Below are 15,568 nucleotides of genomic sequence, written 5' to 3'. Positions count from 1 at the left end.
GTTTCTCATATTTTTATACCATGTGAGTTCAATTCTTGCTTTTTCTTTGAAATTTTATGTTTTGAGACTTTTACAACTAGGTCCAACTATTGAATTCATTAGTTTTTGATTCCATGGATGATTTTGTAAGTTTCCATGAAGAAGTACTGGAATTTTATGATGAATTATCATATATTTTAAGCCCTAATTTCATTATATTATGATTTTATTAAGTGATTTTAGTAGAAAATGATTTTAGGACTTAATTGTGAAAAAGCTAGGAATTGGGGTTTTGTACTGAAATTATGAATATCAAAGGCTGCATAATAGCCTAAAATCATTAGATAAAGTGTTATTTAAGGAATAATTAGTTCAATTAAAGTGTTAATTGAGTAGGGACTAAATTGTAAAAACTATAAATTTTGGGGTAAAAGTGTAATTTTGAAAATTGAAGGGCATAAATTGCGAAGTGAATTAGTATTGTGTTAGATGTTAATGAATGAGAAAATTTATATTATAGATCAGGAATCTAAAGATAAACGCGGAAAAGAGAAAATATTAAACTAGTCCATGAACTTTTACAACTCCTACAAATTGGCCCAGGTAAGTTCACACGGCTGAAATTTTATGACTAATTGCTAATGTGGGAATTATATAATATATTATTCGTGTATTGTTGTTGAATTATGATTACTGTAAAAATGTGAAAATCAAATTGTAAGTTCAAATTAAGAGATACGCAGGATTGAGTACTTACGTTCAGTAACTAGTAATGAATTAACGAATAAGTCCATGGTGGATCCATGGCAAAGTGTGGAACATAGGTATGGTAATTCAGTAAAGAAAACCATACTGAGTTGTGAAACGTAGGTATGGTATTTCAGCAACGAAAACCATATTGAGTTGTGAAAAGTAGGTATGGTATTTCAGTGAAGAAAACCATACTGAGTTATAGCATTGTAAAGGATTCAAACAAATCATAGCACTGGGCAAACGATGTACTCAAATCCGTAAGACAATCCTTAATTTGACAAGTATTTGTAAGTACAATTGAAGTTAAATGTTGGAATATAAGTTGATATTTGATATTGAGCTCGATTGAGTAAATTCATTGTTTGAGATTGTGGTTGGCAGGAACTGTTGTATTATACTTGTATATTATAATTTTTAGTGAAATTTTGGTGAGATTTTATTATGAGCCTATGAACTTACTAAGCTTTCTGTAAGCTTACTTGTGTGTGTTTATTGTTTCTTGTAGATTGACGTATATATATGTTTGGAGGATCGGATCTACATCAAGGATCACACTATCCAGATTTACTCCGATAGATTTTGTTAAACATCTTTTTGATTTATATGGCATGTATAGGGGTTGAAGTAATAAAATAATAGTATGAATGATTAAGTATGCAAAGTAAATCTGAGTGTGATGGTTGTGGTAGATATTGAACTATACATGTTTTAGTTTGAAATGGTTGATCATGTGTTTAAGTCCGGTAATGTCTCGTACCCTGTTCCAGTGTCGGACACGAGTAAGGGGTGTTACAATAAGCCAGATATTCTAAGTCAGGGGTTGGGACAAAATAATCAAAATTTAAGGGAAATGAATCAAACACAAAACCTCTCGCACACAAACACAACACTAAATCACTGAACCAAATTAATTCATTTAACTGAATTTAACAATTTCAAAATAAAAAATTGCAAGGTGCTACATTATGCTTATGCTTATAATTATTATATTTAAGAAATAATCAACTTATTCTAATACAAAACTACACTTTTATAACTTTTTTTATGAAATATTTCTATAACTTTAACTTTTTGTATGATCATCTAGTTTTTAATAATAATAATAATAATACAGCTTAAATGAATTAGCCCATATAGACATTAAAATGATCAATTTGTACAATTAGGTGTCACAAATTTATATAAATTTAGAATTTAACATATTTTGATAATGCAATATATAATGTTGTGTTTTCTTTAATTTTTGAATTGTGCCATGTTGTCCTTTGTTTTTATTATGTTTAGTATAATGTTGGTACCATGTTCAAACTTATTTATTTACATAAAATATTTTTTCCATTTATTAAAACGTTAATTATTTATGTTCATCAAATTAAGTATTGGGTACAGTGGTAAAGCACATTATACTCCCAAGAGAATGTAGATTTGAATCTCGAAAATGACATTGTTGGAAAGAGTAGTCATAAACGCTGAACATAAATCGTAAAATGGATATGAAAAGCATAAAAAAAGAATCAAATAAGTGAATCCAAGATTTAATATTTTAAATATTCATGAATAAAATTTGAGTAAAATCAAACTTTTATATTTTTGGTTCAAAGAAGATTCAATAAGTAAACCAAGTGTGCAAAATTAAATATATGTTAAATGATAATTGGTGAACGAATAGGAAATTGAGTAGTATCATTTGGAGAGGATTATTGCTTTAGACATTGACATCGGTCTATAAATAATGCCTAGCCTAAACATCAAACAAACCACTCCCACATCAAACATTGTTGGTGATACAATGGCATCTTCAACTCTTACAGGTAAGCTTGAGGCAGATGTAGATATTAAGGCTTCTCCCGAGCAGTTCCATGAAATGTTCGCCCACAAACCACATCACGTGCACCATACTTGCTATGACAAGATTCAAGGATGCGATCTACATGAAGGTGAATGGGGGAAAGTCGGTACCATTGTCCATTGGAGTTATGTGCATGGTATGATATAACATAACAAACCCAATTTCTTTTCATGCTTATCACTTGATTTGTTGCTCTTTTTGTTTTGTTAAAGAAAAAGGTTGTTTGTTTAGATGGAAAGGCTAAAAAGGCAAAGGAAGTAGTGGAAGCGGTAGACCCTGATAAGAATTTGATCACTTTCAGAGTGATCGAAGGAGATCTAATGGAAGAGTACAAGAGCTTTGTAGCCACGATTCTAGTTTCGCCCAAGAGCGAGGATAGTGGCAGCGTAGTGCACTGGACTTTGGAATACGAGAAGCTGCACGATGGGATTGCGCACCCTGAGACTCTACTGCAATTGGTTCAAGATATCTCCAAAGACATTGACGCCCACCTCATCCAAGCAAACTAAACAATATCGCATGTTGCTATTGTTACCGCTACTTGAAGCACTGTTCATCTATTTAATGAATAAAGTGACAGCTTCCTTTCTCATGTATTTTGATATGAATATGTATGTTTAGATCAATATGCAGTCAAGGGGAGGGAGCTTTGTATTTCTTGCATGTTTGTCTATTTAATTATGTTAAAATTCAATGTATCCTATGCTTTTATTTGTGTTCTAATGAATATAAGTAAGTATGATTTCGTAATCTATTTCCACTCTTTCTCTTTTCATTTTTGAGCTATTATTTTTCCGAAGATATTTGGGTTTCAATAAAACTTTTGCGTTAAGGGAAAAATGCTAACTTGCAATGTCTCATTTGAGATTAAGACAATGAGATAGTGAACATTTAGAAGTATTTAATTCATAAATAAATGTTAATGAAGTTCTAAGTTTGCAAATAGATTTCGTGAAATATGTTTTCTAGTAACCAAAACAAAAATTAATTTACCGTAAAAATTCAATTGGAAATTATATATATGCATTTGAAACATTCATTTCCTACGTATTTTATTAACTATAAATTTCACAATCAATCATTAAATTGTGATGATTGTTTTTAAACTAAGATCATTTACATAATTAATTTTTTTTTGGGTCATACATCTTGATAATATAAGCCTGGTTCTCCTGAAACTTGACTACCAATGCCCTGCTCCTCCCACCATTTAGGCACAGTGTTCTCTGCAGTTCTCATTGCTTCCATCTGCCTCTGCAAACTTTGAATCTGCTCCGGCAGTGTATTAAGTTTCGTGCCGTCCACCATTTGTTGCTGAGTTTTACGCTTTCCCAGAGTGAATGTAGATAACATAGAGTAGAGAAATGAGGTAAGAAAGGTTATTTCATTCCAAAAACATATGAAAATTCATAGTTCACTGGACATATACTGTGGGCAATTTCTAAAAAGTAATAAAAGAGTTACAGCTGTAAACCAATTCATTTTTCCACGTTCATAACTGAATTCTTAGCTAAATTCCTTTGCCGTCCATCTCTCCCAGCTCAGCAGTACTGTCTGTTCTTAGCTCACCAGAGTAGTCCTTCTCTGCTTCATTAAACAGCCTACAAGCCGGCCCATTCCCTTCAGCTCTCATCTTCATAGCAGTCTAATAATCATGGCACGGTTCCTAGGCAGTTTAAAGTCTTTATCTAATCATTTAACCATGTTTGATATTATATACAAGATTTGGGGCTATTTTACCTAAATGACTTAAAAATAATAATTAATTATGTAAATACCCTGGTTTAAAAACAATCACCCAAATAATTTAAAACGAATAATAAAGTTGGGTTGGGGACTAATTATTGCCTAATTATTGTGTCAGGTGTTAAAAAGATAATTCTTTTGGTGTTGGGGACTAGATGGGCGGCACCCTTATATTTTTTTTCACCCCGTATTATATTGATATACGTTTATAGCAGTATTTGAAAAAACAAATTTGGGTGATGACACACTGATTGCCGGCACCCCTTTACCAGATTAAAAAAATACTTTTTTTTGGTTACTGACACACCAATGGCTGGCACCCATTTTAAAATTAAAAAACAAATGGGTGTTAGGACACTAATGGTCGGCACCCTTATACCCGATTTTTTTAAAAAAATAAAAAATTTGGGTGCTGGGACACTAATGGTCGACACCTTGGTACCAGATTTAAAAAAAATTGGGTGCTGAGACACTAATGGCCGGCACCCCTTCAATATATAGAGGTGTTTTGTCCTCCATTTGAGCTTTTTGTTTACTTTATCAGTTGAAAATTGATATTAAGAATATCCGTGTTTTGTTTGTTGAGGAGCAAGCAGAAATTGTTGAAGATAAGTTTCCAAATTTTGTTTGTTTATATTCATTTCAATGGAGAAATGGTAAATACAGCTGAAGAAGGTTGTGTCTTTCAAAGCCGGCAAAAAATCAGAATGAGATCAACAAGCGTGTTCTACTGGAGGATTTGAAACAGAAGATTAGTACAAAGAAAGCTACTCGTTGCGGGAAGCAAATGTTGATATTATTTTACAAATTTCGATTTCAACAGATCTGCTCAAGTTCTCAGAAATGGAGCTGGAAAGATCAGTCACTGCAAACTCCCAAAAATCCAAACTACGATGGATATTCGTATAACATCCTAATCTCGTGTCCTTATCTAGAGATTAATCCAGAGGTGTTGGCCACCATAGAAGATGGTGATGAAGGGTTCGATAATGAAGAGCAATCCTACCATGGTAATGAAGATTTCAGTGACCCTGATTTGGATGACATCTGTAAAGACATAGACGATCAATGCGCGATGGAGGGTGAAGATATACACCCCTATTCAGCCGGGAACATGGGATTCGATATAGTTATCCGTAATAATCCCGGGGCCTTCATGACTGATGTACATCCTGATGCGACGGTTGCATGTGAGTTCTCCGAATATCCAAAAATAGTGTCAGCTCATCTACTGGATGAAGAATCGAAAGCTAAAGAGTTGTTCGTAGGACAACAATTCAATAATAAGAAAGACTGCTTACATACAATAAAACAGTACAGCTTAAAGCTATTTTTTCGACTACAAAGTCACGAAGTCAACGCAGTCTTTATATGTGGGAGAATGTTGGAAAGCCTCAAGGGTCTGTGAATGGCGTGTTTGAGCTGCATTAATGCAGTGGACTCAGATGTGGACAATTAAGAAAATAGAAGGTCCTTACACATGCAAGGTCGCTCATATGTCACAAGACCATCGAAAAATAGATGAAAAAACCATATGCAACTACATCATTCCATTGGTGAAAGACATGCCTACCATCTCAGTATCGACCTTTATTGCAGACATGCAAGCTCGATTCAAATACAGGGTTTCCTATAGGAAGGCATGATGGGCGAAGTAAATGGCGATGCAACAGTTGTATGGTGGCTGGGATACGCCAAACAACGAATTTCAAGGGTAGGTAGCCGCATGCGGGAGTCTGTACCGGGAACGGTGATTGATTTGCAAAAGCTGTCGCATAGAGGCCCAGGAGGCAAGATAGAATCGAGGAAACAAGTTTTCCACCGATTGTTTTAGACGTTTGAGTTGTGTGTTAGAGCTTTCCCTCACTACAAGTCGTTGGTGCAGGTGGACGGAACCAGGCTCTACGAAAAATACACGCAAATACTTCTGATCGTGATTGCACAAGACGAAAACTAGAATGTACTTTCTATCACTTTCGCCATCGTGGAGGGTGAGACCTTCGAGTCATTGGAATTTTTTTTAAGAAATATACGGAGGTACGTTGTCAGGCAAGACAACATTTGCCTCATCCTGGACAGATCGAAGGGACTGTTTCCTGTAATAATGCGTTCGGGGGTTCCGCGGAGGTTTGTTTATTGCATCTGACACATCGCAGTAAACTTCCACAAAAATTACAAGAATAAAGAATGGCGCAGAGAAATCGTGAACATGGGTAAAAAAATTTGTTCCAAAATTGATTTGTTCATATTTTATTTTTAGAATCTTTTTTTATTATTTTCAAGATTTATCAGTTTGTATTTTTTAAATTTTTTTTCTAAATTTATAACTCTATAATTTTTTAAAATATTGGTTCGAAATGCATACGCAAGGTATGAGTTAGAATTCCAAAGATTCAGGTAAAGGTTCGCAAGACTTGAAGTTCAGATGACATCGTTACTCGAAAATCGCCATCTCTGGTAGTGGTTGGGTAGAATGAAGAACTGCCAGTGGAGTCAAAGTTATGATGATTGGTTTTAGTATGGTCAGATGACGACCAACCTCGTAAAAGAGGTGAACTCAGTCTTGAGGCGTACACGTCATCTGCCAATTTTTGTTGTTTTCCCGGTAACATTCTATAGGCTGGCTACATTGATGCAAAGGATAGGGCTGAGACAAGTAAAACAGATAGCGCACGGGCACGAGTACGTTGAGGCCGTCCAAAAGGCCATGACAGTAAACGCGGGGGGAGGGGGCACAGAGAATGAACACAACATTGTATTGGCATGACTTGGAAACTTTCTGGGTTCAAGAGTACGTCGATCGTCGCTCAGGTCTTCCACCCAAGTCGTACGTAGTTGATCTGCGAAATAGGCGTTGCAGGTGTGGGAAGTTCCAAACTCTTCGATATCCGTGAACGCATGTTCATGCAGCGTGTGCGCATGCAAATCTAGACGTCAAACAATTCCTAGATGAGGTATACACACTGCAACGCACATTGCATATCTGAGGAAACGAATTTCCCGTAATGTCAAATGTCTCAAAATGAGAATTTCCACCACCTGCTTTCGAGATGTTACCGAACTGTAGTCTCCGTAGACATCCTAAAGGTCAAGAACATTCAACGAGGATTCAAAATGATATGGATGTCAGGGAGATGGGCGAACCCAAATAGTGCACAATGTATCGGACATCCGACTACAATAGTGGCTCGGGTTTTGAGACAGTTCGGATGCATGCAACCTATCTCAGACCCTCCACGATATAGACAAAAAAGGTAGGGATGCATAAATTGGGCAAACCAACATGCTCCGTACATTATTCTATAGAATGCCTGACGTAAGAGGTGGGCCCCCTTGTTTGTCTTAAAGACATGGTTCTTTCCTTTGCGCAAGTACGTAGCTTGGTACGTGGCAAATAAGATGCCCTTCATATTCCAAGGTCGATACATAGTGCTCTCGGAACACGCACAACCGAAATCTTCTCAATGGTAACGGATGAACACACGACCGCACCGTAACCGAGTTCCACCATTCGAAAATATATAATTTGTCTCAAACCCCGACCCTAAGCCACAATATGAATCATTCAGATCCTCATCGCATACCTCCCATCCCTAACAACAATAACCTCATTCACTCGAAGAGATATTTGGCGACGACTTCGAGCCTGAACATTCAGCACACTCTAGGTTGTCCTCACACTACCTGGACCTTCAAGGGTAACTATATACACCTATCGCGGAGGATATTTTTGGCTTAGCCCCTCCGGTTTCGCAATACCCCGTCACACTCGATGGTGAGGCATACAATTATTCCACTTTTTTAGTACACCGGTACAAACACCGAAGACCAACCCGAGCATTTACTAATCCCCACATGCAAGTGCACCCCTTGGCAGACAGAGGCAACCAGATCAGTACATTCTGGGGCTGGGGACATCGCTAAGATCTAGACAATTTTGATTCTTTTTTGTAAATATTTACTTTGTAATTATTCTTCCAAAACAAAAATTGAATTTTTAACATAATTATTTGTTTGCATAGATGAATACAAAATATTTGTAAATATTTTTCAACATAAATATTTTTTGTACATATTTTTTGCATAGATCCAAAATTATTACGAACATTCTAGAAAATTGATATATGAAAATATAAAATTTGACCAATAAAAATACGGACTAAAATATTTTACAGATCCAAAATAATACAAACATTTTACAAAAGCGATATACGAAAATATAAAATTCGACCAACAAATAATACGGACTAAAATTGATTTACATATACAAAATAATACAACCATTTTGAATAGTAGTTTCTCCACAGTTAGTCGTCTTCTACTTGAATCAAGTCTAGGTTGCATTTAGTAATTTTGACCATATTCACCCACCATATTCTTTAACCGTAACTGACCTACACAGTTCGCCATCTATGTTGAAGAAAGTCATCCGACCTTTGATGGCATAACATTTACAGTTCATGTGACAGTATATAATTCAACTCCGTTAAAACATGACCATATATAATTCAACCTCAAAATTCGATTATAGACTCCCATCTGCAATCCACTATATCACACCCATTTGATGATACACTCTCCAATATGGTATTCCCATTTGATGGTAGACTCCCAAACACTCTCATTTGATGGTACTCTCAACCTTTTTTTTCCATTCAATTACAATACCACAACCCAAACAACTTCCATATATATAGACTAAAAGGGTGCTGACCATCAGTGTTCTAACATCCTTTTTTTTTTTAATCTAGTATTGGGGTGCCGGCCATCAGTGTCTCAGCACCTCAAAATATATTTTTTAAATATGGTACTGATGTGCCGGCCATCATTGTCCTAGCACCCAAAATTTTTTAAAATTTTGGTACAAAGGTGCCTATCATCAATGTTCCAGTACCCCAATTTTTTTAAAATTTGATACTGGGGTGCCGGCCATCAGTGTCTTAGCACCCAATTTTTTTAATTTTAAAATGGGTGTCGGTCATTGGTGTGTCAGCACCCAAAAAAAATTTATCTGGTAAAGGGGTGCCGGCCATCAGTGTGCTAAAAAGATTTATCTGGTAAAGGGGTGCCGACCATCAGTGTGCTAACATCCCAAAATTTTTTTTCAAATATTGGTATAAATGTATACCAGTATGATACAGGGTGAAAAAAATTCAAGGGTGTCAATCATCTAGTCCCAGCATCCAAAAAAAATATTTTTTTAACACCCGACACAATACCAACTATTTATTACCCTAACCCAAGTTTATTATTCATTTTTAATTATTTGAGTGATTGTTTTTAAACTAGAATCATTTACGTAGTTAATTATTTTTTTTTTGTCATACATCTTGATCATGTAAGCCAGGTTCTCCTAAAACTTGGCTTCAATACCAATGCGCTGCTCCTCCCACCATTTAGGCACAGTGTTCTCTGCAGCTCTCATTGCTTCCATCTGCCTCTTCAAAATTTGAATCTGCTCCGGCAGTGTATTAAGTTTCGTGCCTTCCACCATTTGTATTGCCGAGTTTTACGCTTTCCCACAGTGAATGTAGATCAGATAGAGTAGAGAAATGAGGTAAGAAAGATTATTTCATTCCGAAAACATATGAAAATTCATAGTTCACTGGACATATGCCGTGGGCAATCTCTAAAAAGTAATAATAGAGTTACAGCTGTGAACCAATTCATTGGTCCACGTTCATAACTGAGTTCTTAGCTAAATTCCTTTGCCGTCCATCTCTCCCAGCTCAGCAGTACTGTCTATTCTTAGCTCACCAGTGTAGTCCTTTGCTTCATTAAACAGCGTACAAGCTGGCCCATTCCCTTCAGCTCTCATCTTCATAGCAGTCTAATAATCATGGCACGGTTCCTAGGCAGTTAAAAGTCTTTATCTAATCATTTAACCATGTCTGATATTATATACAAGATTTGGGCACCTCTTTGATCATGCTTTCAAGGTGGTTGATATATTGTGGCAATGAAGTTTTTGTTGTTTCTGCTAAGAATTAAGAAGGTTTTACATTGGGGTGTTAAATGTTTTTAGGTATTGTTGGAAAATATAGATATCACATATATAATAATATTAATTACATGTTATTATTTATTATCATAAAAGATTAAATTAAATAAAAATTGATCTAATTTGGTTTAGGTTTATTGGGCTTTAATTATTAAATAAAGTATGAGTCAAATATGTGTAGATACTATAGTAACTAATTTCTATTTAATGATGGTTAATTAGAAATTAGGGTTAATGTGCAAAAGTTATATAAATTAGGGTTATGGTCTCCAAAATTTAGATAATGTAACTTTTCTATTATTTCATTTTCAGAAAAGAGATAGCCATCTTCTCAAAACTATAAGATTCAAGATTTCAAGAATCGATGAATTCAAGTGCATTTCTACATTTATTTTTATTCTTAATGATTTGACATGATAAATTCTATTTAATAATGTTTTATATAATATTTTTTCGGTTCTAACAAGTGGCATCCGAGTCTCGTAGTGTTGAATCATTAAAATGAATTGATTTTCAATTATTTTTGGATTGATTCATTTTCAAATTTTATGTATTTAATATTTCGATTATATACTAGTTGAATCTTTGAGATTCTTGATAAAAGTTTTAAGTTTTGAAACTTTATATTAAAGTTTTAGGGTTTTATAAATATAAATTAATTTAAATTTGCATATGCTATTCGAAGAATCGAAATTTATAATTTATTCTGTTATTGATTTAAATTTGTAAGATCATTGCGTTTTATACTAACTCATGCAATGTATTATTGCTTTGTATTACCTGATGTACGTTGAGTTGGCATGATCTATACAGATTTTAATAAAATCAACTTTTAAGTTTTTCGCATATTTTTCTCTGCAACTTTTATGCCATTGACAATACATATTGTAGAATTTATATGCATGTTTATCCTTGTGGCTTAAACCATGTGTTATATCTCATAGAGTTACAGACCTACAGTACATTGTCAATCTTACCTGTTAAGCCAATGATCAATACGATTTTCTTGATTTCAAGTGCAATTGGGTTTGGAAATAATGAAATTTGGAGGTCTCAATTTACTCTTGCTTTTATTTAGATATGTCTATTAAAATATGAGCAAGGATCAAGTGATCCAACTGTTAATCAATTCAAGTTGTTTTGTAAAGTATCGACCGATGTCGTCAATTGTCTGCACATATTCTTGACAATATGCTTTGTTATTATCATTCTCATTCTATTCTAACTTATCAAGGGTTTTGCAATACATTCAGAGGATACGCTCAATGTTTTGGAGCTACTCTAAGCTTGTAATATTGTTGTCAAGTCTGTTGAATTGGTTCTACGGATTGGTTGTTGAGTTATTAATTTTGAATCATAATATATTTTTAAAAAAATTTGATTTTAAGTTTAATTTTATATTATTAGATTTTGGAGTTTTATGGTTCCAAATATTTGGTGAATTATGTTGATATGGTTTATGGTATGAATTATGGGATATGTCAATTATTACGATTTTATTTTTGAGATTTATTGATTTGAAAATATTTTCAATTATTCATACGAATCCTGTTTAATCATAAATACATGTTTGGATTTACATGACATAAGCAAAGTGAGTTTTCTATTTGATTTTAAATGCATGTATATGTGTGAATTGTTTGGTGTTTTGTCTATGTCAAAATTATGTATACATGTGCTTGTTAATTATTTGGTCTTGAATCATTACATTATTTTTGTTTGTTTTTACATATATGGTTTTGAAAAAGAAATTAGTCAAATATTACGGTTTTCACTTTTTTATTGTACTATTTGGACAACCTTATTTTGGGTTATTTTTGAAAGCTGTAGTGCAGCCATAAATTTTAGTTTTGACCTTTTGACTATTAGGTAAATTTTAAATTTGAATATTGATATATTGATATATATTTTAAAATAACTTAATTGAAATAATAAGTTGCCAAAGTAACCTTTAATATTGAAATTATTTTGTTTTAAAATGTAAAATGTTGTGTGCATGTAACTTAAGCTACGTTAATATTGATCGGCCCAAAGGAAGGTTAATATTTAACAAAATTACATGTGAAACTATGGTAATAAACATGTAATAATTATTCGGTTTTACATGTGAACAATAAATCGGCCCAAAGGAAGATTTATTGTTCAACATGTTCTTATTGTTAGTGTTTGACTATTACACCAAAAAATCACTTACAAGTTAATATTTTGTCCATCTTGACATCATATTTACCTTTATTCAAATTATTTTGGTTTAAATTTAAAATGTTTTGAAACAAATAAATTCAGATTTTGGCTTTGAAATTTAATTAAGCATAACAGGCTTTTAGCGGCGTTTTTTTTGGCCTTTAGCGCCGCTAAAAGTAACACCGCTATAGAACAAGACCTTTAGCGGCGCTTTTCACACAAACGCCGTTAAAGATCATGACATTTAGTAGCACTTTTCCCACAAACGCCGCTATGACCTTTAGCAACGCTTCTACCACAAACGCCGCTAAAGATCATGATCTTTAGCAGCGCTTCTACTACAAACACCGCTATAAATAAGGACTTTTTTCACAAAAGCCACTAAAAACATAACTTTCATTAAAATATTTTAATTAAATAATATTTATTTCTATGATAAATATTATATTATGTTTTATTTTTGAAATTTAAACTTTAAACTATATACTTTTAAGGATAAAAAATATTAATTAAATTAAATTTTCTATAAAAATTTTAACTTTAAAGCTAAATATAAAAATTAATGAATTTAAATTTAGAATTAAAATATTATGTTAAAATATTATGTTTAAATAAATGAGCAATCTACCTCACAACTCATCTGATCTATAGTAACTCGGCCAAATATAAAAGAAGCTACAAAACACGTAATAATTAACAATCATGGCTAAAGAAGCTAGTACACAAGGTAGCTACAAAACCCTGTTTCAATAACACCAAATTCAAGTTCCGACTAAGATAAACGACCATGGAATACAACATTAAATAACAATCTACTTGAAGAAGTGCTAAGCCTTGGCTTTTCCAGCTTGAAGAGATTGAATCCTCTACTACACCTTCAATATCTAAAGGATGCAAAACCAAATGATCAGATAAACCAACAAACTTGGTAAACAACAGAGATGTTAAAAATAAAAAATATATATAGCCATTAAGGCTCAAAAAAAATATATAACAAACAATTATGTGCAACTTTAGTAGCAGGTTGAACCATACTAACAAACAATCTCAATCATAGCTCTTCCATGTGTCACAAATAGGCATTCTTTCTAATGATTGTCTAAACTATTCAATTTTTTAACAAGGAACAACAGTATTAATTTGCAAAAAGCATAACAGAAACATGCTGCACTACCGTTGTTTAACGTTATATAGAAATGTCTTATATAGCATAAAAGAGAACTAAGGCACAGAAAAAAGAAGAAGAACGCCATAATAATTAAATTGATCAGACTATTGATTCTCATTGCAATCAATTCGACAGAGAGAAATGCATGTATAGGCATAAATAACATCATCTCATTCTGCCAAATACATTAGACAGTTTGTGGAGAGGAGAAACCAAAAAACAATCATAAATTGTACGGCGAATTGGAGGCAGAAATACCTAAAAGAAACATTCCACTGCAAGCTGTAATGGTATCCATAGGAAGAAGAAAACAGTAAGGTGTTACAGATAATTTAAAATGTAAAAGTGCCAAGCAAATTTAGGGGATAGAACTAATATGCCATCATTTGATCAGTTAATTTGATCAAAGATATTTCATCCCCTCTATTTGTTTGGCCTGATATATGTTCATAAGAATTATGTAAAAAACTAAAATTCCTAATTTCTTCCATTTAAATTGTGTCCTTTAGATTTAAGTAAGATTTAAGTAAAAATGCAGAAATAAACTGCCCAATTAAGCCCGAGAGTGAGACCTGCAGACCTGAAATAAGGTTGACACCTGGTTGATTGGTCCAAACAGGCCCCAGCATTCAAAACTCTACCTACAGCCATCCATACAAGGTGCTTAGGGCCAGGGTTAGTGAACTATAATCATACCATCACAATATAAGCAATGGATTTTGTTCTAGTATTAGATACACTTGAATTACTATGCCAAGAGATTAACTTACCTCCTTACATTCTTGTTCCATTTCCTCATACGTCAATGCTTGCTTCTTTACCACATTTTCTTTTGTTTGTTCAATTGTCTGTAAAAGATCACAGAAATAGTAGTTAAAACCATCCACTATAGTTACCATATCTGGACTACAAACAGCAGCGACATACTTTTGCAAAGGCTTTCGCTCATGTTTCACATTTTTATCAAAGACAGTTAAGGGCAAAGTAAGCAACCAACTAACCTTACTCAGTAAATCAGAGTTTTTTCATCTTGGCCTCCATCAATGCAATATGTTTCAGACTGTTACAGCACGTTTGGTTCGCTGTATTGGATTAGAGGTGTAATGGAATAGAGGTGTAATGGAAAAGCTGTGTAATAGCAAATCAACTGTTTGGTTGAATGTAATGGAATAGAGGCGTAATAGTAATCCTGTGTTTGGTTGAGTGTAATAGAGGTGTAATAGCATAATGAAAAAACTAAAATGACTAGAATACCCTTAGCAGAAATTTGTTTTGGTAAATGATTATTGTTATTGTTATTTAAATTTTAATAAGATTATTATTATCAATAATAAATAATTTAATCATATTTAAACATAATTATTATTAAATATATTTTAATTAAAATATATAATTTAATAAAATTCTTAATAATTAGCATAAATTTGTTTTGGTAAATTATTATTGTTATTGTTATTTAAATTTTAATAAGATTAATATCAATAATAAATAATTTAATCATATTTAAACATAATTATTATTAAATATATTATAATTAAAATATATAATTTAATAAAATTCTTAAAATTAATATTCTTATATGAATTTACTCAAATCATAATATATGATCTTGTAAAATATAAATTAACATAATTATTATTAAATATATTATAATTAAAATATATAATTTAATAAAATTCTTAATAAATAAAATTCTTCTATGAATTTACTCAAATCATAATATATGATACTATAAAAGAAAATTTCAAATAATTAATATTAAATATGATTTAATTAAATATATGATTTAATAAAATTTAAAATTATTATAACTAATATGATTATAGTTTATGAATTTGTATAATTTAAAATAATAATTATTACATATAATTTAATAATAATATATAAT

The 15,568-nt window shown here is 32.6% G+C and overlaps 1 protein-coding gene across 1 annotated transcript in view; it reads left to right on the top strand.

Moving 5' to 3' along the window:
- The window catches only part of LOC105794412 (MLP-like protein 34), a 53,015-nt gene extending 49,680 nt beyond the window's left edge, over positions 1-3,335 (top strand). Inside the window, 2 exon segments of the mRNA XM_012623572.2 lie at positions 2,463-2,717; positions 2,813-3,335. Of these exon segments, the coding sequence (XP_012479026.2) occupies positions 2,463-2,717; positions 2,813-3,090 (533 nt within the window). The 3' untranslated portion in view covers positions 3,091-3,335.
- The last annotated feature ends 12,233 nt before the right edge of the window (positions 3,336-15,568 follow it).

Source organism: Gossypium raimondii, chromosome 3 (genome assembly GCF_025698545.1).
Source record: "Gossypium raimondii isolate GPD5lz chromosome 3, ASM2569854v1, whole genome shotgun sequence".
NCBI classification, from domain to species: Eukaryota; Viridiplantae; Streptophyta; class Magnoliopsida; order Malvales; family Malvaceae; genus Gossypium; species Gossypium raimondii.
This window is presented reverse-complemented; position numbering and strand designations above follow the sequence as displayed.